Genomic DNA, 27,273 nt, shown 5'->3' on the forward strand with positions numbered 1-27,273 from the left:
ACTAACACTTTGTAGTGCTACTCTAGGTCACTGACCCATTTCCCCATCATGCTTTTGTGGGGCTCCCCTTTTGTATTCATGTGACAGTCCGCACATTAGCTTTACTTTAGCTGACGCTGATCTGAAAGTAAAGTTTGCATTGGCCATTGTTTAAATTATTAATAATTTAAGTGTTTGTCACCAGAAGAAGCCTTACTTTCCTAAGATAAATTTACTGTGTAAATGTACTGGGGGAAAATATTTAATATTTTCTTAAACTTCTCTGGCAAAACGTTACAATTTGCCTTTTTTTTCTTTTTCTTTTTCTTTTTTTTTTTTTTGGCTACCTGTATCCCTGGAAATTATTTCCCTGCTGCTGGTGCTACCACTATTCTAAGATAGATACACATGATGTAATCACTAGACCCAGAGATGTGACGTCAGATCACCCCACTCGGTTCCTCAGCTTCCCATTGGACGATTTCGCTGGTTCTACAGGAGGAGTCGCTGCTTCGAGTCAAACAAACTTGGCTTTCGGTGGTACACGCCTTCTTGGTTCTCATTGGCTGTTAGGGGGCAAGCCCACAATAAACACATCCACGCTGTTTCCCTCAAAATACACAGTTTGGTGAAATAAACACCTAATATATATATGACTGTACATGACTGAGGTGAATAGCAAGGGCTGAATTGTTATATATACAGCATGTTATATTTACACACAGAAGAGAATTATTTTCTATGACTTTTCAAATTCATCAATATATGTATTCTGAAGTCATTGTATCGGTTTGTAGAGTACATAAATAATCATATTTCACTTTAAATTGACGTATTATAAATATATGGCATAAAGCTCCACATGCCATAGTCCCCTTCAGTCAAATAATCAAAACAACCCTGAAACACAAGGACGTGGGAATCTGGCTCAAAGGCAGTGATTGGATGGCGCGCCTGTCAATCACCGTTGGCTTGGTGGTTTCGTTCGGCAACCACCGTAAGCATGTTAGTACTGAATGAGCTTCAGTGTTTGTCTTGGTTTGACAAGTTTCCCTGGACGATCATGGGGGTAGGAATGAGTAGGTAGTTGACACATCAGTGAAAAGTTGCAGCTCGCTTTTCGCGTGTTTAAGGTACACTTTGGATCCGACGCTTTGGCAAATGTAGGGACGTGAGAGTTTTTCCGATTTTTCCCTCTGAGCGATTCCACAGCGAGTCAAGTCTATATTGGAAAGCCGGACACAAGTGCAAAGATGAACAGCCTGTCTTTTGACGATCCCTCGTTGGATAACCTGGATCCAACACTATCGCTTAATGACCCCAGCGATATTGACACGGCCCTCTTAAGCGACATTGACGGTAAGAAAATAAAAGTGATTGGCAGCTTTTTGCTAAAAGCTAACCCCATAACACTGCTTGTAACTTAGCGCTACCTCCCGCATGTCATGTGTGTTTCACCTGTCAGTACAACTTGCCTCCTGTGTTTTGCATCTAATATATAGACTAAAATCGTAATTTATACCATCTTGAAGCACCTCAAGTGACCCACGTTAATGGTTGTTGCGTTAGCTCGCAGCGTAGCTTAACACAGCTAACATTAGCTTGACAAACTAACGTTAACCGTTCGACTAGTATTCTTAGGAGGTTAGCTGAGCTACTAACTGGTGACCTAGTTAGGTTGTTTACAGTGGTGTGTCTTGCACTATCACAACCCGACGCCTTAATCTTATTGTACATTAAGACTAACCGATAATTAGAACTAAGCTAATAGGTGAGGCTAACGTGCTGGGAAATGGTCGTGAGCGCGCCCCGCCCCCAGCCTGCTCCACAGACTGAGGTTACTGCCGTTCATTCCTCCTTGGTGGGTTCACAGTGCCTCAATTGACCGAACTGACATTTCTTATATTTTTGTCAAAAAAATAAAGAGATTCTTATAACGACACACGCTTTTGACACGTTTCATCTTTTTCTTACTTTTGTTGCGAACGCGTGTTTTTTTTTACGTTTGCTTTAACGTTATAGTCTTTTCATGAACAATTAAAACCACGTGCATATATTAATACTTTCATAGCAATTCAACTGTTAATCCATGTGTTTTGGTCGCATTACTCGTTTGACATAATGTCAGGAGTGTAAGGGAAAGCAAACATTAAACATATATATGTGGTAAAAATTTGCTTCACGAGATGTTTTCCAGTAATATGTAACGTGTATTTATGAAAAGCACCGCTGTGTATACAGTACTCTGTAATACATATCCTGCAGTCGTGCTCGCCCGCTTCCTATATTTGACCGACAGTAACCCCTCGTGATGCTGCTCGATGGTAACCTCGCGCGAAGCCGCAGACAGCGCTCCCTCTCTTTCCGTGTCTTGGGCTGATCGGCATAGCAAGTCTCCTAGACGCGCTCTGATTGGTCAAGAGCGATCACCTCATACAAAACACTGGATTACAAATCCAGGGTGCTGTGTTTCTCTGCAGACACAACATACACTCGAAGTGTCTTAATTTATTTATTTATTTACTTATTTTTTGCAGTATATTCCATTGATACTTTCTGGAACATTTTACATTCTTCCATATCAGTAGTTGTGAGACTGTAATCAAGTTAGTTTCATGACTTTCATGTATGTTTGTCACAGTACATGTGCCAGTTTTATCCTTTTTTGTACTTTGGCCCACAGCTGCAGGAATACTATAAATAGTCTGACTAGTTGGTGAACATTAAATGTAGTGTAGTATACTATATGTGTGTGTGGTGTTTGTGTTGTCCACAAGACTGCGTTTGTTTGATGTGAATATCAGCATGCACCATGAATATGGTTTTGTTATTTTACCCATTTAGATCCAATTTTAGTTATTATTGAATCCTAGTTCTAATTAATGTCATTGTTTCTAGGAATGAAAAGAAACCAAAATTTGTTCAAAGCACAAACTGCCTTTATTTTTAGCTGTTTCAAGCTGCCCCAACAGTCATTTGTCATAAATCAAAATGCAGGGTTCATGCAAAGTCTTGAAAATTTTGGAAAATGTGCAAATAGACATCAGTTGCTGCAGGTGAGAGGAATTTGGTTAACGTTATTTTTCACATTTGAAATTTATAGTCACAATTTGGATGTGATGATAAAGGCTTCAAGAATCTGGAAACGTTTTGTTTATGTACCTTGAAAGTGCTTATAAACTGTGGCAAAATGGTGCCTCTTTATCCCATGCTGCTTCCACCTTCCATCATTTTTTACATAGTGAAAATTATGTTTCACAGAATTGCTATTGCATTATGAGTGTTACTTTTGAGTGCTCTCTCTGATCTGTTCTAACATAAACACGGTACATGTGTGTTGATGCATGGGTAACTAGCAATACAGATGGAAATGCAGGAGATCCAGTTTGCTACTCGAAGCTGTTTTCAGTTTGGCTGGTTGATGACTTTCTTATGTATTTTTCTGTGTCAGTAGCAGTGATGGTGATTCTGGTTTCTCTCCCTCTTCAGACATGCTACAGCTCATCAGCAACCAGGACATGGAGTTTGGAGGACTGTTTGATAACCCTCCATACACAGGGCCCCCTCCCACCCAAGAGCTTCCTGTTTTGACCCCATCTATCACCTCACCTGCCCCCCCAGCCACCACTACAACACCTCCATCTACATCTTCCTCTTCCATCCTAAGCAGTAGCCCCCACCTGGATGCGCTCCTGGGCCCTCCCATCACCCGTAGTTCCTCCACCCCAGATAAGACCTTTCAGCCTCCTACCTTCCAACAATCTCCCCTGGCCCAGGTGCCCAACCCCACCCAGAGGCAGCAGCCAGCTTCCCCGCAGCAGGCTCAGAACCTCAGACAGCCCCAGGTGGAGCAGCCCCAACCCATTCTCAGCCCATCTGCCCCAGCCCAGGCAGCTTCACCCCATGGCTCACCAGGACCGAATCCAGCTTTCAGCGCTGCACCCCAGGCTCTCTTCACCTCACCCGCACCCCAAACTCCGCCGCAGCTTCAGCCTCAGCCGCAGACTCTGGCGCAGCCTCAGCCGCAGACTCTGCCACAGCCGCAGACACCGGTGCAGACACAGCTTCAGGCCCAGACTCAGCCACAACATGTCCGGACCAACTACAGCAACCAGAACGGCTACACAGGTAAGCACTTTTTAATGTTGATGAGGGTTTAATCTAGTGCCTACAGGGCCTAGTAGATAATATGGGATATCTACAGGTCTTTTGAAAAAAATCTGAAAATTTTAAGGTAAATCAGTGTTAGTATTCACAGTGTGAAAAAGTAAATAGCTTTTATTGAAGCCATTAATGCTCCATTTTTTTAGCCAATAGGGTGATTGTCAATGTTGATTCTTCAGTGGTTAGACTCTAACAATCCTTCTCAACAGTCCTTGTAACAGTGTTTTCCTGCATACATAGCTGTGTTATTGACTCTTGAGATACAAAGCAGTAACACCTGTGCTGTTCAGCATGACAGCACACACAACAGCATCATGTCCCGACCTTACAACATCCCACTGACATACAGTAAACAGTGTAACGATGGAGAGCAAACAAACTTTTGTTCGAAGAATGAGAATTAATATTGATAAATATGAATTGTCTTGTCTTGTGTAATATTGACACTTAAAAGTAATGAATCCACTCCATGTATTTATTCTCTGCTTGTGTCTGCTAGGACACTAGGTTATTCAACCGCAGGTGATCTCATATCAAGTCCTAATCTAATAGACTTAGACTTTGCCCATCAGTGTGAGAGTCTGTGAGCGAAGTGAAAATACTTTGTCTGGGCAACTTCCATTGTATAGGTACACAGTACATATTGTACTATATATATATATATCTGCAGCAGCCATTTCCACTGAAAACTTTACCCTGATCTGTGTGGGGTTTTTTTTTTTTTAACTTTGAGAAAAGTAGGAAAATGCTGCTTCTGTATTGTCTTAGGTGCCATAAATTTTTACTGCTCCTTGAGGAAATTCCCTAATCCTTATATTGATAGCTGATTGCAATGGTCAGCCCATTGGAGCTGATAAGAAGCATAAGGTGACACACTGAATATTGCCACGAGTCACTTATTTCTAATGAGATTACAGTTCACCTGTTGGCCTAAAAACGTGACAGATAACGACTTGTGCAGTGTCAAGTATAGCAGTTTTTTAAACTGCTACAAATATCTAATATTTTTTTCACATTCACTGCCAGCATGTTTTTCTCTTGGTACCAGTTTAGCCTTTTGGCACTTAGTTGTTGGTTATTTCAGGTTTAACAGGTGACACGCTATTTGAAATGAAAAGATCACAAAAATGTTGTACAAACTGCTTCACTGCATTGAAAAAAGAATATTGGATTTCTTTGACTTTGCTCAAAGTGGCCGATACATTTACTGATACAGTGTATTGGTTGCTCTGTAGTTTCTTCTTGCGTAATATTCAACTGCAAATTTGCAGCAGAGGTTTGTTCTTTGAGCGCTGGAATCTGATGTCACTCAAATTTCTGATATGTTCAAACAGCTTATATAGGATACAGGGATAGTTTTGCAAGAAAAAACTGCTGCAATCATGAGGTGAAAGTCATTTAGCAGTTACTTCATACTCAGTAGATTTCCAGGTAATGAGACAGATTGTTGTCATGGATATTTTGTATGTTTTCTACTGGCTGAAAAAAATCATTTTGTATGATTCTTTCCCAGCCGGCAGTCCCGGCAGTGTGAGCCAACCTACCACCAACTTGTCATCCTCGCCTCCGAGTGTCCAGCCAGTGACCATTCAGACTCAGCTCCAAGGGCTGACCACCACGTCTCCTCTCCTGGCCACGACAGCAAGCCAGCCAGCCCAAACGATCACATCCCACGTACAGCAAGTACCTGTAAGAGTGTTTGACTGGCACCTGAATGAGCCTCACTTGTAGATAAAAAAATAAATGCTCTGTGCTCCCTGGTTTGTGTATTATGTGACCAAAAGCTGAACTGTATATCTTGACTGTATATGTGTACTTGGTGTGTGTCAGGTGTTGCTGCAGCCCCAGTTCATCAAGGCTGAGTCTCTGCTGCTGACCACTCTGAAGCATGACCCCTGCATTGTCACAACTGTGGCCTCTCCCACATCCCTGGCCACCACTAACCCAGTGCAGAGCACTTCACTGCAGGTAGGCACATCGCGTGCAGCTCAGTACTGAGATCAAAGTACTGAGAGCATGGCTGTCACTGCTAAGATAACAACTGTGCTGATCAAATACTCCTGTGAGCTTAAATTGAAACAGTAATGTTGATTGAGGCTTAAGTATGATTTTACTGTGCATTCTTCAGTAGCTCATCCTTTATTTTCTCTTTTTCTCCATCCCTCCCCTCTCCCGTGCCTCCTCCTTTACCTCCCCAGGCCTTTATGGGTGGTGGCACCATCCTGACCACTGTGCCCGTCATGGTGGATGCTGACAAGCTGCCCATCAACCGCATCGCCATCAGCGGCAAGCCGGCTGGCCAGCAGCACAAGGGAGAGAAGCGCACGGCCCACAACGCCATCGAGAAGCGCTACCGCTCCTCCATTAATGACAAAATCATCGAGCTCAAAGATCTGGTGGCTGGCACTGAGGCCAAGGTGGGAGAGAGTGCCTCATGTGGGGTGCTCTTTGTGAGATCTGGCAAGCAGCAACGTTGAGAAGAGGAAGATGAAGCTAATAGTGTTGTTGTATGTCTCTGCTTTCCTTTAGCTCAACAAGTCGGCAGTGCTGAGGAAGGCCATTGACTACATTCGTTACCTGCAGCTGACCAACCAGAAACTCAAACAGGAGAACATGGCTCTTAAAATGGCAGCGCAGAAAAACAGTATGTGCCTCAAATCTCTTGCTCGTCTTTATTTCATAACAGCTTCTCTGCGGTTTAGTTCAGCTCTTTGAAAGCAAGTCGTTCAGTTGACCTTCTGTGATGAGATCTATAGATAGCTGACTGTTATCCTGAAATGACAAAAGTGAAAAAGTGAAAATGGTCCTCTGAGTGAGTGGAATTGAAGGGTGAAGATGTCTTTACTTTTGTACCACTGATTGACCCTCTAACTGCTCTCCCCATCCTTTCCTCAGAGTCTCTCAAGGACCTGGTTGCCATGGAGGTAGATACACCGCCTGATGTGAAGAACGAGCTGCCCACCCCGCCTGCCTCTGACGTGGGCTCCCCCACCTCTTTCTCCCACTGTGGCAGTGACTCTGAGCCTGACAGCCCAATGGGGGAAGACACCAAGGTATGCAGCTCACATTTAAACTATAAAGCTGCAGCAGCAGAAGACAAACTGTTGTCTATGGAGTAGCACAAATGTCTCTCTTTTGCTCGGCAGCCGAATGTGAGTGTGTTGGACAGACCGGCAGCAGGAGGTAGCGCTGGTGGCATGTTGGACCGTTCCCGCATGGCTTTGTGCGCCTTCACCTTCCTCTTCCTCTCCCTCAACCCTCTGGCTGCTCTGCTCTGCTCGTCTGGCAGCAGCTCGGCTGGGAGCGCTGCAGCCACCACCACCCATCACGCAGGACGGAGCGTCCTGGGTGTGGATATCACAGGTAAGAAATGAAGCCACAGTCACAAAAATGAGCTGTTATGTAAGATTCTGGTTTTCATGTGGTCTGTTCAAAGATTTTACAGTTCAAAAAATGTGTGATTTCTGTAGCGGACTCATGGGGCTGGATGGACTGGATGCTGCCAACTATACTGGTGTGGCTCCTGAATGGCGTTCTGGTGTCTGGGGTTCTGATTCGTCTGTTGGTTTATGGAGAGCCTGTAACCAGACCACACTCTGGATCCTCTGTCTTGTTCTGGAGGCACCGCAAGCAGGCTGACCTGGACCTGGCCAGAGTATGTTGTATTCTTTCTTCTCTTTTTCACACTATCATCATGGAGACATTTGCTAATTTTTAAAAGAAAACCACATTCCAGAAGAAAAATCTATGTCCCTGTATTCTTCCTCAGGTGATACCACCTTTTATCTTGTCTCACTCATCATCACCGATCTCTTTCATTGTCCCCAGGGGGATTTTGCCCAGGCCAGTCAGAACCTGTGGACTTGTCTAAAAGCTCTCGGCCGTCCCTTACCCACCTCCCAGTTGGACCTGGCCTGTGCTGCACTCTGGTCCCTGCTGCGATTCTGCCTCCAGCGTCTCTGGGTGGGCCGCTGGTTGGCCGCCCGGGCTGGAGGACTGCGGTCTGACCGCCCCCTGCAGGAGGATGCGTGCAAGAGCAGCCGCGACGCTGCTCTGGTTTACCACCGCCTGCACCAGCTACACATGACAGGTTGGTTGGCGGGAGAAACACCCTGTTTCTAAATTTGTGCAGTTGACTGCACGCTGTCAGGTGGTGTATTCAAATGACAGACTCTAAGGTGATTAAAGATCAACTCCGCCGCCCTTATTTGCTCTAAGTCTTTATGTTGATTCAGTGCCAATAAAAGGTTTAGACTAAGGTTGCAAAACCATTTGGCTTACATAATTATTAGCAGACCGCTTTGCCTCTTTTTTGTGATTTTTTTTTTTTTATGATTATTGCATCACTGCCCTTTGTAAAGTTGTGGATTTGGAAAAAAAAATCCTGTCTTCTGTCTGTGCAAACAGGTAAGCTGAATGGTAGCCACCTTTCAGCAGTGCACATGGCTCTAAGTGCAGTGAACCTGGCAGAGTGTGCTGGCTCCTGCCTGCCTGTAGCATCTCTGGCTGAGGTCTACGTGTCTGCAGCTCTACGGGTCAAAGCCAGCCTGCCAAGGATCCTGCATTTTACCTCTGTAAGTCCCTTAGTTAGCACAGGCCTTGCTGCCTACTACAATTTATATTGTGCAGATATCATGTTTTATTCAGATGTTTTTGCTTGCTTGCTGTCAGAATGATGTACTTGCACAACCTGCTGGTGGTTTAGAGTTCAAGTGGTGTGCACTTAAACAGCAAGCAAGTTTTGAGCTGACGTCCATTTGTCTTTCTTGTTTAATTAACGGAAACTGAGTTGTTAATGACCCTGGGACTTACCCACTCGACACACGCTGAACTACGCTGAACCAAAACACCATTAGTAAACTATGCTTTCCTCTGGCAGCGTGTGTTCCTGAGCAGTGCCCGCCAGGCCTGCCTGTCGTCCAGTGGCAGTGTGCCTCCAGCTATGCAGTGGCTCTGTCACCCCCTGGGTCACCGCTTCTTTGTGGATGGGGACTGGGCTATTCGCAGCACTCCCAAAGAAAGCATCTACAGCCAGGCTGGCAACACTGGTCAGTGCAAAGTACACCCTCCATGTGTTACTGCCATGAATCCTCTTAAAATTTGTCACCCAATGCCTAAACCTCCTGTTTCGCACAGGCACAGTCAGGCAGTTGTATTTGTTATGTTAATGGCGTGCTGGTGCTCTTACAGTGGATCCTCTGGCCCAGGTGACTCAGGCCTTTAGAGAACACCTCCTGGAGAAGGCTCTGTACTGTGTGGCCCAGCCTTGTGGAGAGAAAAGCCCCAGCCAGGGCGAGGGGTGAGAAAACAAAACATACTTCCAAATATCTGTTTAATTTGTGCAGCGTTTGTAGCGTTAATTAGAATTTTTGATGGTCACTTTACTTTTTGACGCAGTCTAGGTGTGAATAGATACAGACAAGTGGAACAGCAACAATAAGGTCAACATAATTGACTATAAAAAAATAAATGTAAATAATTCAAGAACATGTTTGGTAATAATAGATTTGAACTTGCGATCGTGTGTTTATGTGGCAGCAAAATAACCCTTCAGTGCGTGTCTCTCCTCAGGGAGTACGCTGATGCCCTGGAGTACCTCCAGCTGCTGATTAGTGCATCAGATGCGGCCGGTGCCACCTCCCAGTCCTTTGCTATCGGATCCAACATGGCCACAGTCACTGGTAAGTCACTGGTGGCAACTGTCACTTCTGTCGAGAGCAGAAACCAGCCAGTGCCAACTAATGGCAGCCCTTTTTGAATCCCAGCCCGAAATCAGCTTCTAAAACCTTGGCAAACTGACACTCACTGACTGAGACCACTTCTGTTGCTTGAGTACATCAACACATTCAACTGTAGATTCAGGCTCCTTTCTTCATTGTCACTTATCTTCTCGGACAGAATTGCTTTTGCTTTTCCTGCATTTTTCCTTCCCAGACGGTTTGATTTCCTTAATACGCTTGCAAAATAAGAAGCAGCGAGCTAAAGTTCATTTTTATGCTATTGAGATCGAGTAGCCTGATTTCCACTGGGTTGACTTCCACCCTCCCGCCACTTTCCTTTGTCCTCACTGATCACTGATCTGAGTGAAAGAGGGCTAGGTGAAAGGGAGGCATCCAGTAGATTGCTTCATCTATCTTCAGCGCTGTCAAATTGGTGATCACCTTGAGAGGAGGGAGGGCGTGGGAGGGGAAGGGAGGCTGTGCAGGGATTTTAATGGAGAGACTTTTCTTGGCAGAGCCTCAGGTTGCTCACGCAGTGTTAGAAGTGTGTGTGTGTGTGTGTGTGTGTGTGTGTGTGTGTGTTGCCCAATGTTAAATGAAGTAGTTTTCCCTCATGAGGGAGTCGTCAAAATGGCTGCTTTCTCTCAGCATGTTGTGACTATGCCAGAGGGGAGAAACAGATTGATTCAGAGGTCAAAAAATACAGACAGCAGCTGTCTGTGTGCATGTGTGTGCGCACACTCTCATGCATGTTAAACATTAGAGTGGGCAGTGGGGGTTTCAAATATTTGCATGTTTGTTTGTCTGTGGGTGTCTCGCCTTTGACTGTTTTGTTCCGACTTCCAGGCTGCGATCCCCACTCCAAGTGGTGGTCCTCTGTTGCCGTGGTGATCATCAACTGGCTCCAAGGAGATGACGCGGCGGCGGAGAGGCTGTATCCGACCGTTGAGCACTTGCCCCGCAGTCTGCAGAATGCCGAGTAAGTTGGACACGCGCATGCCGGAACGTTTGCAGCCAGCCTAAGAGTGCGCTGCACTCGTCTGCTGATGCCAAGCAGAGGACACACACACACACACACACACACACACACTCACTCACACACACTTTCCACTACTTTAACCTGTGTCCTCTGTCTCTTTTCCCCCCTCGCTCTGTCAGGAGTCTTCTGCCCAAGGCATGTCTGAACATATTCAGGGCGGTGCGGGCTCTGCTGTCCAAGCCAGAAAACTGCCAGCTGAGTCTGAGCTACAGCGACAAGGCCAGCGCCCTGCTCCGAGACAGCCTCAACCTAGGACCACACTGCCACAGCTCCAGTTTAGACAAGGTACACACACACACACACACACACACACACACACACACACACAGGCACAAGCACTTGTAGAGTGCACATTAAAGTCAAGTTGATTTTTTTTTATTATTCCTATGAGGAAAATTGTGTGAGGATGACAGCATTCGCATTAAAATATTTAAAAAAAATACATGCAAGTGCACACAGCGACAGATGTGGCCACACATGTGTCTGTGTGTAAAATTAGAAATGCAGAAAATTGCACGCACGTAATCACTCAAGTTTGCACACACGCTTTTCGCAATACGAAGCCACACACTTTACCACAGACAGTGAATCCCCCGTAGCAGCTCCTCTGTGTGATACCGCCGTGTCCTACCCTCTGGCGTTCAGCAGATGGTGATGCTGGTGGATAGGTAGCTCACAGCGTGCATACGTCTACGGCCAGAGCTGTGGTGCATTGTAGTTGCATTGCATGTGTGTCTCAGCGGAGTGCAATGTACCTGCAGTGCAACACGGAGCTGGGCCACAAACAGCAGAACGCACACGCTCACAGTGAAGGTAGAAAATGCCCTTCAACTTTGAGTAGAGCTCCGTTGTAGTGTGTTATTTAATCTGCTGTCATTCTGAGCGTACAGTGTTTGTTTTTATGAATGCAATTAATGACTCATGGTTTTATATTAACACCATAAAATAATTATTGAGGCAGATTTCTCCCAGAAATATTTGAGAATGGCAGCTGAAATGTTCTAGTTTGACTTGCCATTATCGTACTTTTCAATTGAACAGATATTAGACGTTTTAACAGCACACTATTTTTGCTTTTCACATTTTTCCCTCCACATAGCTTTGCTCTCGGTGTAATAACAGTTGCAGTGTCAGTGACGAGCTCTGGCGGTGAAATGTCTCCTGTCTCAGGCCTATTCTTGTCCTTTTCTCCGTAGGTCGTCCAGTTGCTCATGTGTGACCTCCTGCTGGTGATGAGGACCAATGTGTGGCGTCTGCAGCAGCAAGGAGCCGGTCCTGCTGGGTCAGGGTCAGCGGGTACCAGCGGCCCTGCAGGGGTCCATCAAGCCTCCCCGCCAGAGCTCCAAGGCTTCCAGCAAGATCTTAGCTCGCTACGCAAGCTGGCGCACAGCTTCAGACCTGCAATGCGAAGAGTATGTGTCACAGTGTCAGTCACCACATTTTACCTGGTGGTTGTTTAGCATTGGCTGCATTTAGCATTTAGCTGACATACAGTCAAACTTCGTCTAGACTGTTCTCTAACTTTTCCGCAAGCACACATCCAAAAACAACATGATTACTGGCTGACTGACAGATACTCAAGATGAGCACATGTATGCAGCTCCTGTGTTGTGTGATTGCACATGTAGGAGACTGACAGGCATCAAGACAGATTCCTACACATACGTGGAATAACAGACACGGCATTCAAATTCAAAATGGCAACAGTGTCCGAGAAGCACATAGCCTATAAACGTACAAACACTTCCTGTGCACATATTTGCAGGCAGTCCACCGAACAAATCTCTGTGGAAATTAGCTGGGAGGTCTTGCAACGCACATACACACACACACACAAACACACCCCCCTGAGGCAAGTGTTTAGCAGCGTTGTTCACTCTCTGAGGTAGAGCCGAACGCTCTGTATGAGTCACCATCACTTGCTCTCATCCCTCCTCCTCCTCCTCCTTCTCATCTCTCGTCCCTCCGTCTCTTTCCAGTTGTTCCTTCATGAAGCTACAGCCAGGCTGATGGCGGGGGCCAGTCCCACCCGCACACATCAGCTCCTGGATCGCTCACTGCGACGCCGAGCTACGCCCGGAGCCAAAACAGGTGTGTTTGGACGTACTTATGTTGACTATCCAAGTAATTCTGTCTGCAGGCAGAATGGTTTTATTAGCTTTTTGCTGCTCATGATACTTTGAATTTCTTTCAGTTTTATTCTCATCTGTTTTGCTCAGTTGTTCACTGCACATCAGTAATCAAACAAGGAGCCACCAGGAGTCTGATTGGCTGGTGGTGGCTGATGACACCCTGAAATTCCACACTGACATTCTTGTTTTGTTTTTCGCATATAGAGGAGTGCGAGACGCGGCCAGGCCAACGGGAGCAGGCGGAGGCTGTGATGCTGGCGTGCCGCTACCTTCCCCCCTCCTTCCTGTCGGCCCCCGGTCAAAGGGTGGGCATGCTGGCGGACGCAGCTCGCACCCTGGAGAAGCTGGGAGACAAGAGGACCCTCCACGACTGCCAGCAAATGATCATCAAGCTGGGCAGCGGCACCACCGTCACCAACAGCTAGAGAGAAGGGACTGGATGGGGGGAGAGGAGGGCCCGAGAGCCATGCATGGACACTGTATATAGAAGCATCTCTGACATACAAAAAACACACACAGACAGACACAGAAACCCCTCGCAGACACACAACCATACAATCTCTGGCATCTTGGCGTGCAGCTATTAAAAAGATTTATTAAATTACACAGATTCATATCAAACTGTCAGGATTTTTTTCATGGATTCCCCCTCCCACCAGCCCAACCCCACGTCAGGTGGCACTTGTAGAGTTCACGCTCTTGTTGCTGTGAATCATTACCAGAACATGAGAAGCATTTTTCTCTCTTACAAGCTGAATCTCCCTCGCGGGAGTGCATTGCAGTGCCACGGTTTGTCCACAGAGAGGAGCCATCATGGATCATTGTGAATGAAGTATGAGTGTATGTGTGTAGTGTGTGTGTGTGTGTGAGAGAGAGAGAGAGAGAGAGAGAGAGAGAGAGAGAGAGAGAGAAAAGCATGACAGAGACGGTTGCCCTGCATTTGTTCAGTATCGTCCCACCCCTCAATCTTTTCGACATGGGTGCACCTTCTCCAGGTGCTCAGTGGGTTGGAGCGGTGGGCTGCTCTGATTGGCTGCAAAGTGAGGCATCTCTGGAGATGCTGGAACAACCAGACTTACATTGGGCTTGTTCAGTGGGAAACCACGGTTGTTCGAATGGTGTTAAAATTGATTTGAATCATGTTTCACTGGTGATGCTGCTGCACAAGCTCGGTGTCTCTATCTGCACTAGCCCTGCGAGGCTGATTTCAGTGAGATGAGTAATGATATGGCTTTATGAGGTTATTTTCATAGAGGTCGTTTTTTTTTTGTTTTGTTTTGTTTTGCTGTGTACATATTTTCAAATGTATTTATAATCTTTTGATTATGAAACTTTGATTAAGCAGTATTTTGCATAAGCAGAGTGATAAATACTTATTTTCCTCCCTTTAACCTGTTGTATTTGGTAGCTTTTGACGATGGAGTGTCAACGTGGACACAGTATCAATTAATTTGCGTCACATCGTCTGACTCAGTTGACCTTTTGCACTGTTGCACACGTATGCAACTATGGTATCAAAAGAAATTGGCAGCGTCCAATTCTGGCACCGACAACTCAGACTAAAACATGAACCTTTGGCACTTTTGCAACAAGTTACATAATTCATGCAGACAATTTCAAAATGTTGACCATTATTTTTTTCCAAAGACGACCTGTAGTGAATCATTTCCTGGTTTTCCTTTGTAGCTCCCAGCGTACAAAGGGCAATACTTGCTCTTTCACTCATTATAGTTTCATGCCCCAGTTAATACATTTTTGTAGACAACTGTAAAATGTTTTAAAAAAGAAACTTTGCTATGTTTTTTTTTTTTGTCCCAGGACCAGTATGTTTATATAGTGTGTCACTAATGTGAAAGACTGAAAGACAAAGGGTTGAGATGAATGAGATGCAGCCATGTCTGAAGGTATTATTCATGTGTCCTTTGACATCTTTTCATCTCTTCCTTGTTCTTTGGCTTTATCCTTTTATGATGTAAATATTAAAGCATTTTGTAAAGAAGACTAATGTTTCCTGTGGTGCTTTTGGTTTTAATGGGGTAGTGGAGTTTGATACAACATGGTGACGATGATAGAAGTAGTTAAAAGTCTCCTGCCACTAAAATTATGCAAGTAGGTCATGTGCTCACATGTAAAATGGGACAAAACTTCTTGTAGAAGATATCTGTTTTGGGGAAAATGCTGAAATATATTAATCCAGTTCATCTCTTCCTACAGCCAATTATTTTTTTCAAGCATTGTTTTTTCACTTGAATGATAAACAATTTTGTTAATATCAGATTAAATTCTTTGAAATATGACCAAAGATTAGAATTTGTTAATACAGCTACGATAATTGTACTTCGACTTGGTGAACACTTGCACAGCAGCACGATTAAACTGCACAGGAAGAGAGAAAATATGCTGATCCGAATTGTGTCCCCAGTGTGTTCATGTCCGTGCGTGTTCAGTAAAGACAAAAAGAGCAGGCATTGGTCATAGCAGCATTGAAAGGTGCTGGTATATTTAACATTGGCGTTACAAAAAACATTTCAAACAAAGTGATGCTGTGTCATCGATTCCAAACAAAGAGACATGAAAATCAATAAAACGGCATGCTCCAACTTAAGACAAGTGACATTCCCAAAAAACGTTATTTTTTTTCATCAATGGATTCTTTTAATAACATTTTATAAGCAATAACATATTCCATCTTATAGAAAATAAACATCTCTAGGAAATACTATACACAATTATATTAGTACATCACATCTTACATTTAAACAGCATCAAATACTTATATACACCATTAAATAATGAGCTTCATAAAAGAGAAAGTTTGGTGTGGCGTTTTTTTGCACTTTCTTTTATGCTCTAATACTTAAATATGTCTCCTTTTGATATGACCAGTACTTTGACTGACGCCCTGCGCAGGGCGTTGTTACATAGCATGGAAGAGTGAGAGAGGCTACATTTGAGATACACAGACAGACAGGTGTGTTATGAAATCTGAGTTGAATGTACATCTTTCTGCACTGCTGTGGAAGGTGAAATAATCATACATCGTGGCAATGTTAACAGTAATACTTCTGAACCGTAGATAGATATGAGGTGAGCTGACCTGACTCCCGGTTGGACCCTCGGAGCCCTGCTCTGCAACCTGTCAAGTGATGATGATGATGGCGTCTACTGTACATACTGAATGTGCACACATTTGAAATGGACTCTTAAACAGAGTTATCTTTTTTTCCTCTTTTTTTTTTTTCTTTTTTCATTTTTTTATTTCGGAATAACACAAAGCCTGACATATACCAAGGGTGACGCAATGATGTCGTATAGTCATAATGCACATCAAAATACATCTCCGAAGATAAGAGCATTATATTAAAATACTGCGTCCGCTTTTTTCTTAACTCTTCAATATCAGAATATTTAGAACCTGTAAAGCACATCATCATGTACAGTTTCCTTTTTTGTTTCATCTTGTTTTAAACACAAACGCACACATTGAGATAGTACATCCAGTGGTTGGCTGCTGTTCTTTTTTACGATGCGTGACATCTTGAATCGGAGACGAACTTCTTCATTCGCACAGACACGTATGCACAAGCACACCCATGATGTGGCTGCAGAATGACAATTCTATGATTATGACACACGCACGCGCTCGCACACGTGTGCGCACACACACCTCTTGGGCTGCAGACAAGGTGGCCAGAGGGACGTTCCTATCCAATCAGTGTCCGCCAGGTGTCTGAATATGATAGCAACCCATCCGAAGGCAGAACACACACACTCACGCACACACTCCCTCACACACACATTCCTTGCTCTGCATTTCAAACAGCCCCCCTGTGCACCGGGCCCTAGGCACGCCGTCTCTACCGCGCAGTCTATCCTCCTGTTAAACAGTGCCGCTGCCTTCCAGTGAGGGGCTCAGTGGAGAAAACACATTTCCAGGCCGTGTTCAGGGAGCAGCTATTCTCTGCGGAGCCATTCTCCAGGGTTTGTATTGCTCCTAGCTCCACCTCAGCGCAGCCTTTTTAGCCTCCCCCTGCCCCACTGGCCGATGTGCCTGTCAGGCATCAGTCATCACCACGTTTTTTAGGTATAGGTGGCTGTTTAGCACAGCGTTTCTGTTTGCCTTGCTGAATAGGTGATGCTTGACTGGCTGAGAGGTGGTGTTGGTGGTGGAGGTGGTTTGCTCGAATATCTTACAGGTCCTGCAGAGATAGGGAGGAGAGACTGACGTAAATACAAACACACAGAGAGGAAGAAACGTGTGAGCTGTGCCAGATGTTTCGAGGGCTTCCTCTGTGGGTCCACCCCCCCGTGGCTCCTGCATTGGCCTTGAACTCGCAGCACGGCATTATACTTAGCACACATAACATTCCCTGTCATTCACGAGCCTTTATCTTCTGCTGGTGTGTGTCTAAACCGTTCTAAAAAACAGTTCAGGATGCGTATCTTCAGGTATACTGCAGGTGGAGGTGCCTCCCGTGCCGTGCATGCGCCTTTGTGAGTGTGCCAGAGTGTTTCTGCAGACATGAAAGCGAGCTGGCTGCAGTGTGCAGGAGTGGGGAGATGGATGCAGCTGGCCAGCGAACCAGCTCCACTGTGAAAGACACAGCAGGAACGCCCACTAATTGCGCTGGTGTGGTGTTGGTGGTGGAGTGCGTTCTTTCCCCTTATCCTCCTCTGCAGCCCTCAGTATCTCTCGTTCACCCTCTCTGTCTTTCTCTCTGAACTGCCAGTTGCCCATCCTTATGGCCTGGACTCAGACCAGCAGCTTTGCTCTGTGTCTCTTATCTCTCCTTCTTTCTGTCTCTCTCGTTCTTTCTCTTTGAAGTTAACGTCCCTCCCTCGCCCCTTCTCTTTCTGTTTACCTCCCTGGAATAACTCTCATTCTTTTACACCTTCGCTCTCACTTGTTTTCTCTCTGTTTCCCCATCGTCGATTGCCTCTCCCTCTGCTGCCCTTCTTTTCTCTTTCTATCTCTGTCTCTTTCATTCTGTCGCTCTCTGTGCCTTTTGTTCCCACTCAGCCGCAGCACAGAACAGTTTTTCTTCGCCCTGCCTCTCCGCCTGTCTCTCTCCCCCTCACTTCGTGTATATACGTACGTGTGTGAGCTTACAGGTCGTGTTAATGAACCTGCGTGGACGCACGCTGTGTGTGTCCCTCAGCTCTCGAGTGTCCACCGCTGAATTTTATCCATATGTGTGTTCCATTAGCCTGAAACCAAGTGAGCACAGGCAGAGGGAGAATTTCAGAGGGGGACCCATGGGTGGGGTGGCTGCATGCTTGAGTGTGTGTGTGTGTGTGTATGTATGTGTGTGTATGTATGTGTCTGCTCCTCCCTTTGATTAGGCTGCTCAGCGCAAATTGGCACGGCACAGACCCACACACACAGACCTTCAGATCCCTCAGCTGATGACAGCTCTGCCTCAGCCCGCTAACAACAACCTCTCTCTGTCTTGCTCTCCTTTTCTCTCTGTTTCTCATACTCTATTTCTGCTGCTCAGACGTGGGAGTTGAGGTGAGGAGAGGCGGTGAGAGGAGTAGGGAGGAGATGAGAGAGAAAGGGGGGAGGAAGGGATGACGAGGGATGAAGGGAGGACGGCTGAAAATGGAAAAGGGAGCTCGCAGGAGATGAGAGGTGAGCGGAGTGAGAGACGCAGGGAGCTGGAACAGCAGGGAGCCGCGGAAGCAAAATAAGGGAAACAGTGGAAAAAAGGGAGGGAAGAGAAATAACGAGAGAAAGAGGGAGAGAGTAAGAGGGAGAAAGGGTGGAGAGAGCATGTGGGGAGGATAGCAGGCAGTGATGCTGGGTGGGGTGTTTTGATCAACAGCCAGCTTTTCATCCCTGTCAGTCTGCACAGAGGAGAACAGGAAAGCAAGAGTGGAGAGTGGGAGGGAGGGAGGGAGGGAGGGAGGGAAAGAGAGATGCAGAGAGGGGAGGGAGGAAGGGAGGCTACTGCCACTGCTGCCTCAATGCACCGCTGCTCCCTGCTGAATGTCAGCATCTCTCCCTCTCTACTCCCCCCCCCCCCCCTCTGCATTTGACCTTCCTTCTCTCTGTGCTGCGGTGGAAAGACGCCACCACCAGATGGCGTCTGTCTTACAGGGAAGCTGACTGTGGAGTGGACCCTTCATATTAACACAAAAACGGTGACCCGATGTAATCGCAGCGGTCTGCAGTCATAACAGTGGGTGTTGAGTGACAGTAATACAAAAAGGGCGCATAACTAAGTGTTTACACAGCTCGTGGTGGATGATATGGGTTTAGCTTGCCAAGGTCATTGGGTACATATTGATTTGGTAACAAAATACCAGTCAGTCCAAGATGAGATCCTGGCCTCCATGAGTTACATGGACTGGGAGTAGATATGGTACTCGATACCAGTGTACACTGAACACCAGCCTGAGCCCTCATGTTTTCTCCTTTGATTCTCTCTCTGTTTTACACGAGCTGACAATTGTGTTTTCTGTCCTGCGCTGTATCATCTATCCAGCCACGGTGCTGCTGCTTGTGACAGCAATGTGTGAACTCTATTTTTTCTATGCTGAGGAGAGGGATGAAGGGTGGAGCGGAGCAGGGTGGGGGGAAAGACAAAAATGTGGATAGGGAGGGAGGGGAAGTGAGAAAAAATCAAAAGGCACAGTGGGTCTAAGAATGGAGAGGAAATACATGTTCTAGTGGTAACATACATCTATTGTATATGAATATACATGAAAACACTAATGTCTGAGAGGTTGTTACCCTGCGATATGCTAAAGGACACTACCTTGGCACCAAAAATCCTCTTCATAACCCTTCTTTCACCTATGCATGACTCACTGTTAAAGCACAGTGCAGTAATAATGTGGCATCAATCACTAGAAGTCATCTGAAAAGATTCTAAACCCTCAAAACTGATAAATTAAGGATTGATTATGCATTGATTCAATAGCAGGCCTTGATTGTCTTACCTCATGTTTAGGACATTTGATGGAGAAATCATCCTCGTGGAATGTGCAGCCTAAGCGGGAAGAGAGAGAAAGCAAAGAAAAGGAGAGAATAAGCAATGGTGTCGCAGATCGACAGTAACAATAAATGGGACAAATAGCGGGAGGCAAATGCACACAACAGCCCCTGTAACCCCACCTTGAAAAAAGCCAGATAGATGACAAAGAGGTGAGGTTAAAATGAAAAATGAGCAGGAAAAAGGCAGAGAGGAAGAGAGAGGGAGAGCAACAGAGGAAGGAGAGAGACTGAGTGGATGAGTTGCGATGCAGGCAGGCAGGCAGTCAGATATGGCTGGTGCACTCAGCAGGATTAAAAAGGGCCTCGCTCCGCTCTCTGTGCTGGCTAGGCAGACGTGGCAGGCCTTCTAATCCTCACACTGTACTTCCTTGGCATGAGGTAATGTAAGGGGAAGCCATACAACGCATGTGCTGACACACAGATGCTCACTTCTATTGACAACGACGACCAGGGACACACACACGCCAGCACTGAAGGGAACGTACGCAGGCAGTGTGCTTGCACACTGAGAAGCATTTAAGCAAGCAGGCAAGGAAGGCACACACATAGATGCATGCAAACAGACACACACATTCAGTCCCCAGATGACAGAATGGATGGACAGAGCCACAGGGGTTGTGGTCAATAATGCACACATGCACACGCCCTCCTCCCTCCTATCTCTTCCCCCTCTCCCTCCTGCACACTCCAGGGTCCCACTTTCCTCTCATCATCCCCTTTATTCAAAGCTCCCTCCCTCCTTTCCTCTTTTGCTCTCCCCAAGCACCCTCAGACATCTCTCCTCGCACTCAATAATGTTACTTCTTGATGCATTTTTCCTCTCTCATTTTACCCACATCCACTTTCCCCTCCCCTCTCTTTCTTCGCTCTCCTTTCATTTTTCCCCTTTTTTCGACCTGCCTTATTTGTTCCCCTCCCTATTGCCCTCTAAACCTACGTTCAATTTCCCATTCCCAATTTCCCTCCTCATTTCTCCTCCCTTTCCCTGACTTTTCTTCCCTTTTCATCCCTTGTTGCCCTCTTCCTCTCGCTCTCTCTCTTGCTGTGGTCTCTTACCTATCTCTTTGGCGCAGACATAGTGGTATTTATGAGAGCAGCCTCTCCAACAGCAGCTGAGGGACGCCCCCACAATCTGGCACTTGTAGCAGCTCTGGGGTTAGTCAGACAGACGGACATATATGGACCAAGACCAATAAAGGAACAAATTGACCGATAGAGGAACATGGGGATAGAGAGAGGAAAAGGGAAAACAAGTTGAACGTTAACTGCAATTTTTAAAAGACGCTGCAAAGATTCTGAAAGTGACTGTACGTAATATCTAATTTCAGTGTAGTATAAGCATAATAATTCCTATTGTACCGTTTGGGCTGAGTTGGTGGCAGCCTCCTTCAGTCCATATAGCCTCCCAGCTACCATAATTACTCCCTTGGTCCAGATGGCACAGTTTTCATGCGCCCAATGCTCCTTAGCCTCTGCTTCCACTTGTAGCCTTTGGAACATACTGTCACTGCCCTCTTGGTCACTTGAGGGCCCTGTGCCGATGGCTTGGAGTTGCTTCATTCTCCTGAACCTCTCTCGCAGAGTTAACCTTCGTGGACCGCCCTCCTGGCCCATTCTTTCTGTTCTTTCTGCCCGTCTGTAGCGCCAATGATGGTGCCTGCTACTACTGCCCTCTTGAGTGGATGCTTCTGTATTGTCCTCCTTTTCTGTGCTGCACTCATCCACACTCTTTGCAGGGTTGCCTGGTTCTTCACTGCTACTACTGTTGTTGTCATCGGCCTTCTCTGACTCTTCCCTGGGGGATTCTCTGTGCCTGATGGTCAAAATTTTCCGTGGGACGCCATCCTCTGTGTAGTAGGGTCCACACAAATCACCCAGGTCTCTGTAATTTGCTGGCTTTCCACACAGGCTACATGTAAGACACCTGCCAATTAGATTTTTGTTTACCAGGGGTCCCTGTAACATGGCAGCAGTGTGTGGCACTATCTTTGCAACTGTGAAAGGATTCCTCATTCTGAGGATGCCCTTTTTTCTGCGTCTCTGAAATATTACTGCGTCCTCAGGCTTGTTGACTATGGCACACCAAGAGGAAAAGTCTCTCGAGTTGTTAATCCGGACATAAGGACAGAAAGACAGTTTAGAGTTTTGATGGACTGGTTTGCGCCTGATTCTTTTCACAGAAATAATCTCAGTCTGTTTTTCTGATATTGTCACAACAGGACCCACAATACATGTCTTCTGTCTTTCTTTCTTTTCTCCTTCCCTTCTTTCCCTTTCTTCATCTTCTCTCTCCTCCTTTTCGGCCCCTTCACATCCTGCAGCTCTCACTACTGCCTCAATAACCTCCATGGCGTCTTTCATCCCAGGTTTTGGTCCAGGCTTTTTGTGGACCTTCACTGGCTTGCCAGGAATCTGCTCTGATGAGGTTTTACCTCGTTTCCTCTTTGTTGAATTTGCTGATGGTTTTCTGCCTCTTCTAGGTTTCTGGAGGAATTCTGTGCTGCTGGTAACCTCTGGGGTTTCTGCGTTCTCATCTGGGCTGATTGGCAGAGGCACTGTGGACTCTGTGGGGTTTATTTTCTCTTCTACCCTCTCCTGTTGTAGCTCTGCTGTTTCAAGATTTGTCTCCTCAACTGTCTCTGTTTCTTCAAGAGTGGCTTGGCCTTTTCTCTTCTTCCTCCTCTGCTTTAGGTGCATCTCATGGTTGTTTTTAATGGCCCTCTGCTTGGCTAGCCTTGGTGTTGTAACTATTAGGCTCCCTGCTTCCAAAGCTACCACTGAAGCATCTGTACTCTCCACCATGGCCCATCTCTTCCGCTTAGTTCTGACAGACTTGGTGAGCGCAGAAGATACATCGTCTGAGGCCTGTTGTGTCCACTTTCCTGAAGCTGTGACTTCTACTGGGGCCTCCACTGAGCTCCAAACCTTGTCAGCTGCAACATCCTGCTGTGTCCCATGGTGAATGTTTTCCTGTCTTGTTTCCTCCTTATTTGCAACCTCGTCTTCCACCTCTTGTCTCACCTCCTCTGGCATTGATACCTCCTGACTCACCTCATGCTTCTCTCTTTCTTGTGTCATCTCTTTTCTCTGCTGTTTCACTTCTTCTTGACTAGACTCTATGCTCTTCACTTCTCCCTCTGTTATCTCAGTGCTATTTATGAGCATAGGTGCCTCACCGTCCTTTAAGACATGTTGAGACAAAGCCTTGGTTGTCACATCATCAGTTAGATTGCTGTCTATCTGGGGAATTGGGAGGTGTTTCTTTGAGCTAGGAGATGTAATTTTCTGCACCATGGCCTCATATTTCTGCCCTCTGCCTTTGCGTGGTGGAAGAACTTTTGTTTTAGTGGGGCACTGAGGAGGCACCACGGGCACATCACTAATGACGTCACTTTCACTGATATTGGTGTCTTTGGGTGGGGGAGTGACCACAGAGGCTTTTTTGGGTGGCCCTCGCTTTCTTCTCGGGCCCCGGGCACCCTTCTCTTTCTGTGTAGAGACCTGTTCCAGCAGGCGGGGCTGTGGTGGTAAGGATTTTGGTTTGGGCTTTGGACCCCTCTTTTTCTTCATTGGGGTTGTAGAAAGCTCTGGGCTAGGTTTCCGTTTTAGTGGAAGTGATGTCTTTTCTTCAGATTGTCCAGTTGGGACTGGTGAGGCAAGTGGTGCAGGTGCTTCAGCTGGAACATCTGTGTTTTTGACTGCATTAGGAATGGGAGTTAGAGTTTGTTCCACAGTAACAGACTCCTCTACATTTAGAGAAACATCACTGGCTGTAATTTCTGTTAGTGTCCGGGGTAGAATATCTTCCTCTATGATTTTTTCTTTTTCTTTGGACAGTTTTTCTTGTGAGGGCTTTCTGGATCTCAAGACCATGTTCTTACCCTCCTTCTCTGGTGTCTTTTCCTCATGATTTGCTTGTTTTTCTTCCTGGTGAACTGGTTTTACAACCTGATTATCTTGTGATATTATAGCTTTTAGGCTCTTCCTGCCCCTGCTTTGCAGTCCTGTCAAAGGCTGAATGATGTCTTCTTGTTGTAGCAGCTTTGTTTTAGAAACTGAGCCTTTGGGGCGACCTACTGGGGCCTTGATGGGTGCAGTGTCAATGGGGAGCAAAACATCTACAGGCTTTGGTCCAGGCTTAGGCCCTGATTTTGGACCTGATTTTAGAGTTGGTTTTGGACCAGGTTTTGGTCCAGGTTTTGATCCAGATTTTGGCCCAGGTTTTAGCCCAGGTTTTGGACCTGGCTTCGGTCCTGGTTTGCGCTTTATAGGAGTCTCAATTTTCAGTGGCAGCTCTGGTTCATTTGGCACTGGTTTTGATCCTGGTTTTGGTCCTGGTTTAGGCCCAGGTTTTGGCCCAGGCTTTTGTCCAGGTCTCAGGCCAGGTTTAGGCCCTGGTTTTGGACCTGGCTTTGCTCCAGGTTTTGGACCTGGTTTTGGTCCAGGTTTTGGCCCCGGTTTGAGTCCAGGCTTTGAGCCTGGTTTTGGGCCTGGTTTTCTCTTCACATGAGGCTCAACTTTGGGTGGCAAGTCTGTTGCATTAAATGAACGAGTGCACATTCTTGAACGAAAACCATCTGTTAGCATTTTGGGAGTCTGGCTCACAATAGATTCCCGATGAGCTAGGTCCATTTGATCTGAGAAAAGCACAGTTTTGCTAGGGGGCATGCAGGGTTTCTGTGTAGGCGAGGGAGCTCCTTCCTCTTCCTTCTCCCCCTCCCGCTCCAAGCTTAGCTGTCGCCTGATTCCCACACCTGAATGCATGATTCTTCTTCTGCCCCTGGCGTGCTTACGTCCAAACGCCCTCGGCTGAGCAGATGGGGCCACAGGCTCTGGCTTGGCCAAGGGGGTCACAGCACTGGCACAGCTGATGCCCGGCTCCATGTCCTCATCACCTTTTTTTGGAGAGGGTGGAGTGTCTGCCCAGGAGGGAGCTGAGGGAAGTATTGACTTCCCTGGCAGCTGAGGAGAGTCTGGCTCCAGCACTTTAGCATCACTGTGATCAATATGATCCCTGGCCGGAGCTGGAGGTGTTGCTTTATCATTGAGAGCTGAGAAGACTGGCAAAGCAGACTGAGGCTGAGGAGCAGTGTCACCAATGGCTGATTCCCTAGCAGAAGCATCTGCTACTGCTGCATTTGAATGGGCAGGCGCCCCTGCAGACTCATTGTCAGTATGGAGCTCAGTAGTCTGACTCTCTGTCCTGCTGCAGAGCTCTCCAGGAGACTTCTCTGGACCATCTCTATTATTCATGTGCTCGTCAGTCGATGACTGACTCACTTTCTCCCCCTCTCCCAGTTCCTCCCTAACCTCTGCAGACAGGGGAGGGGAAAGAGAATGTTGCTTTTGTTTCTGTATTTCATCTTCTTCCTCTTCATCGGCTTCTTCTTCTCCTTCCCCCTCCTCATCTCTGCTCTCTCTCTTGTCTGGATTGCTCTCGTCCAAGACTTCAACTTGGGGGGTTGGAGAGGTGTTCTCTAGGCTGTCCTCCTTCTCTGTGGAATATTGATCCTGTTCAAGGTCACCTCTGGAAATGAAAGGCAATGTTTTCACTGAGCTCTCAGAAGCAGTTGGAGACTCAGATTTGAATGCCTCTGGTTTAATTTCTTGGCCAAAGTGTTCCTTGTGACTGGAGTCAGAGAGAGCTGCTGGGGACTGTTCAACTGAATCTCGTGCATCAGGGTCATATTTGCTCTGGACCTCTTGGTACACTGTCTCCTTATAGCAATAGTTTTTTTCTGTCACTCCTTTGTTTACTTTAGTGTAGAGAGCTGGACATTTCTCTTCATCTGACCATTTCTCTAGATTCTCTGTAGATTTAGTTGTGTCTGAATGTCTCTCATGTTCAGAGATTTTTTCTGTTGTCACCTCCTCTTTGTCAGCTGATTTCTCTGTCCAGGCTGATTCTTCAAAGTTTTCTTTGACAGGCTCATTGATATGCTGTATATCCGAAGGGGAGTCCCTTTCTTGTTTCATGGGACTGGGGATTGTAATGCTTGTAGGAGACCTCTCATCACAAATGCTTTTCACTGGAGTACTCATGCCATCTCCTCCTTGCCCTGACTGACATCTCGTAGGGTCAGGGGTAAGGATGTGAAGACCTGAGTCCCCTGACCTGGTGGACATATCATCTGGAGATGTCATGGAGCATGAAGAGGCTGTATCCAAGCTGAGTTGTGTGTTATTGGGGGCCTGTGCTGGACTTCTGCCCTGACCACAGTAATAGTAGCCCCTCTCCAGCTGCTCATCACTACTGCTGGAGTAACCTCCCTCGTGGAGTTCCATGGGCATTGGTTGGTGCTGTGGGGTAGAGTAAGGGTCCTGCATGGGGCCTCCACCAATACTACCACCACCCCCATCTGGATATGGAGGACTTTTGTACTCCTCACCCTTTTTGGAGGATGCTCCACTTCCAGCACTGCTGTTGCTCCCTCCACTGTTGCGTTTAGTACCTTTCTTATTGGCCACCAGGGCCTCTGAAAGCAACAGCTGCTGGACATTATTAGATATGTTCTCTACCTGAGAGGTGAGGGCATTCAGGCTCCACAAGCTGGGGTTTGACAAAAGCTTCTCTGAGAAGCGTTCTTTCATGGTGGGGACCTGTGGTGTGGTAGTATAGCTGTGAGGGGCTGCATGCGGCAAATTGGGTGAGGGGTGTGAGCGTGGGGGCATCAGCATCGTATTGGTAGTGGCTTGCTCTTGCATACCAGCTGAAGAGGATGAAGAAGAGGAGGCTGCCCCAGGGGTCATGGGAGGTTGGCTGTACTGGAACGACTCTGGATTGGTCATTAGCGGTGAGGGGGTGGAGCTGTACGAAGGGGAGCGCCCTACAGAGCGTGCAGGGGAGTGGCTTGAGGAGGGGCTACAAGTCTGATAATACTGTTCTGGTGATCTGACAGACAGCTCTGAGAGACAGTAGTTTTGTTGGGGTTGGCTGTAGTGTTGGTATTTAGGGTGGGGCTCCTGGGGGTTGGTCATGGCCTGTAAAGGGGGCTGTTGCTCATAACCTCTGGAGGGAGGCTGCTGGTAGCCGTAACTGTTCTGGGTTGACCTATAACCCCCCTGCTTCAGATTGCTGTGGCTGCTCATTTGTCTGCCATACTGGGAATTGGGGGGCATGTTATAACCTTTATAACAGTGGGGCATAGGGCTGCACTTTTCCATGTATGGTGAAGGAGAAGGTGAGTGCTGGGGGTAGTGCAGGTGACTCTGGGGGTACATGAGAGGGGAGGGGGCAGG

General features: G+C 46.6%; 2 protein-coding genes across 5 annotated transcripts in view; one reads left to right on the plus strand and one right to left on the minus strand.

Annotated features, from left to right (window-relative positions):
- Positions 1 to 962: 962 nt before the first annotated feature.
- srebf1 (sterol regulatory element binding transcription factor 1) lies at positions 963 to 15,035 on the plus strand. Its single transcript, XM_076752434.1, has 19 exons — positions 963 to 1,338; positions 3,469 to 4,107; positions 5,657 to 5,832; positions 5,974 to 6,111; positions 6,342 to 6,560; positions 6,673 to 6,787; positions 7,039 to 7,196; positions 7,290 to 7,506; positions 7,614 to 7,798; positions 7,972 to 8,233; positions 8,551 to 8,717; positions 9,023 to 9,191; positions 9,334 to 9,442; positions 9,715 to 9,824; positions 10,710 to 10,842; positions 11,022 to 11,187; positions 12,099 to 12,314; positions 12,882 to 12,993; positions 13,239 to 15,035. Exons 1-19 carry the CDS (start codon positions 1,233 to 1,235, stop codon positions 13,457 to 13,459), a joined length of 3,618 nt encoding a protein of 1,205 aa, XP_076608549.1. The 5' UTR covers positions 963 to 1,232; the 3' UTR covers positions 13,460 to 15,035.
- Positions 15,036 to 15,504: 469 nt separating this feature from the next.
- The window catches only part of rai1 (retinoic acid induced 1), a 54,141-nt gene continuing 42,372 nt past the window's right edge, over positions 15,505 to 27,273 (minus strand). Inside the window, exons 2-6 of one of the 4 annotated variants that reach the window (XM_076752432.1) lie at positions 21,394 to 27,273; positions 21,091 to 21,184; positions 19,980 to 20,029; positions 18,145 to 18,242; positions 17,129 to 17,233 (exon numbers count right to left, since the gene is read on the minus strand). The exon at positions 21,394 to 27,273 is cut by the window's right edge and continues 752 nt beyond it. In XM_076752432.1, coding sequence (XP_076608547.1) covers positions 18,153 to 18,242; positions 19,980 to 20,029; positions 21,091 to 21,184; positions 21,394 to 27,273 — 6,114 coding nt within the window. In that variant the 3' untranslated portion in view covers positions 17,129 to 17,233; positions 18,145 to 18,152. Of the gene's footprint in view, positions 17,256 to 18,130; positions 18,243 to 19,979; positions 20,030 to 21,090; positions 21,185 to 21,393 lie in introns of all 4 variants that reach the window. The other 3 variants (XM_076752431.1, XM_076752433.1, XM_076752430.1) reach the window with 3 other exon arrangements.

The sequence above is a fragment of the Chaetodon auriga genome, chromosome 16 (genome assembly GCF_051107435.1).
Source record: "Chaetodon auriga isolate fChaAug3 chromosome 16, fChaAug3.hap1, whole genome shotgun sequence".
NCBI lineage: Eukaryota > Metazoa > Chordata > Actinopteri > Chaetodontiformes > Chaetodontidae > Chaetodon > Chaetodon auriga.

What these genes read in the sequence shown, in the direction of transcription:
- srebf1 (XM_076752434.1), top strand. Translation starts at nt 1,233, where the DNA reads ATGAACAGCCTGTCTTTTGACGATCCCTCGTTGGATAACCTGGATCCA. An exon ending in GGATCCTGCATTTTACCTCT is followed by an intron (nt 8,718 to 9,022) that starts GTAAGTCCCTTA and finishes TTCCTCTGGCAG; the next exon opens with CGTGTGTTCCTGAGCAGTGC. An exon ending in CAGCCAGGCTGGCAACACTG is followed by an intron (nt 9,192 to 9,333) that starts GTCAGTGCAAAG and finishes GTGCTCTTACAG; the next exon opens with TGGATCCTCTGGCCCAGGTG.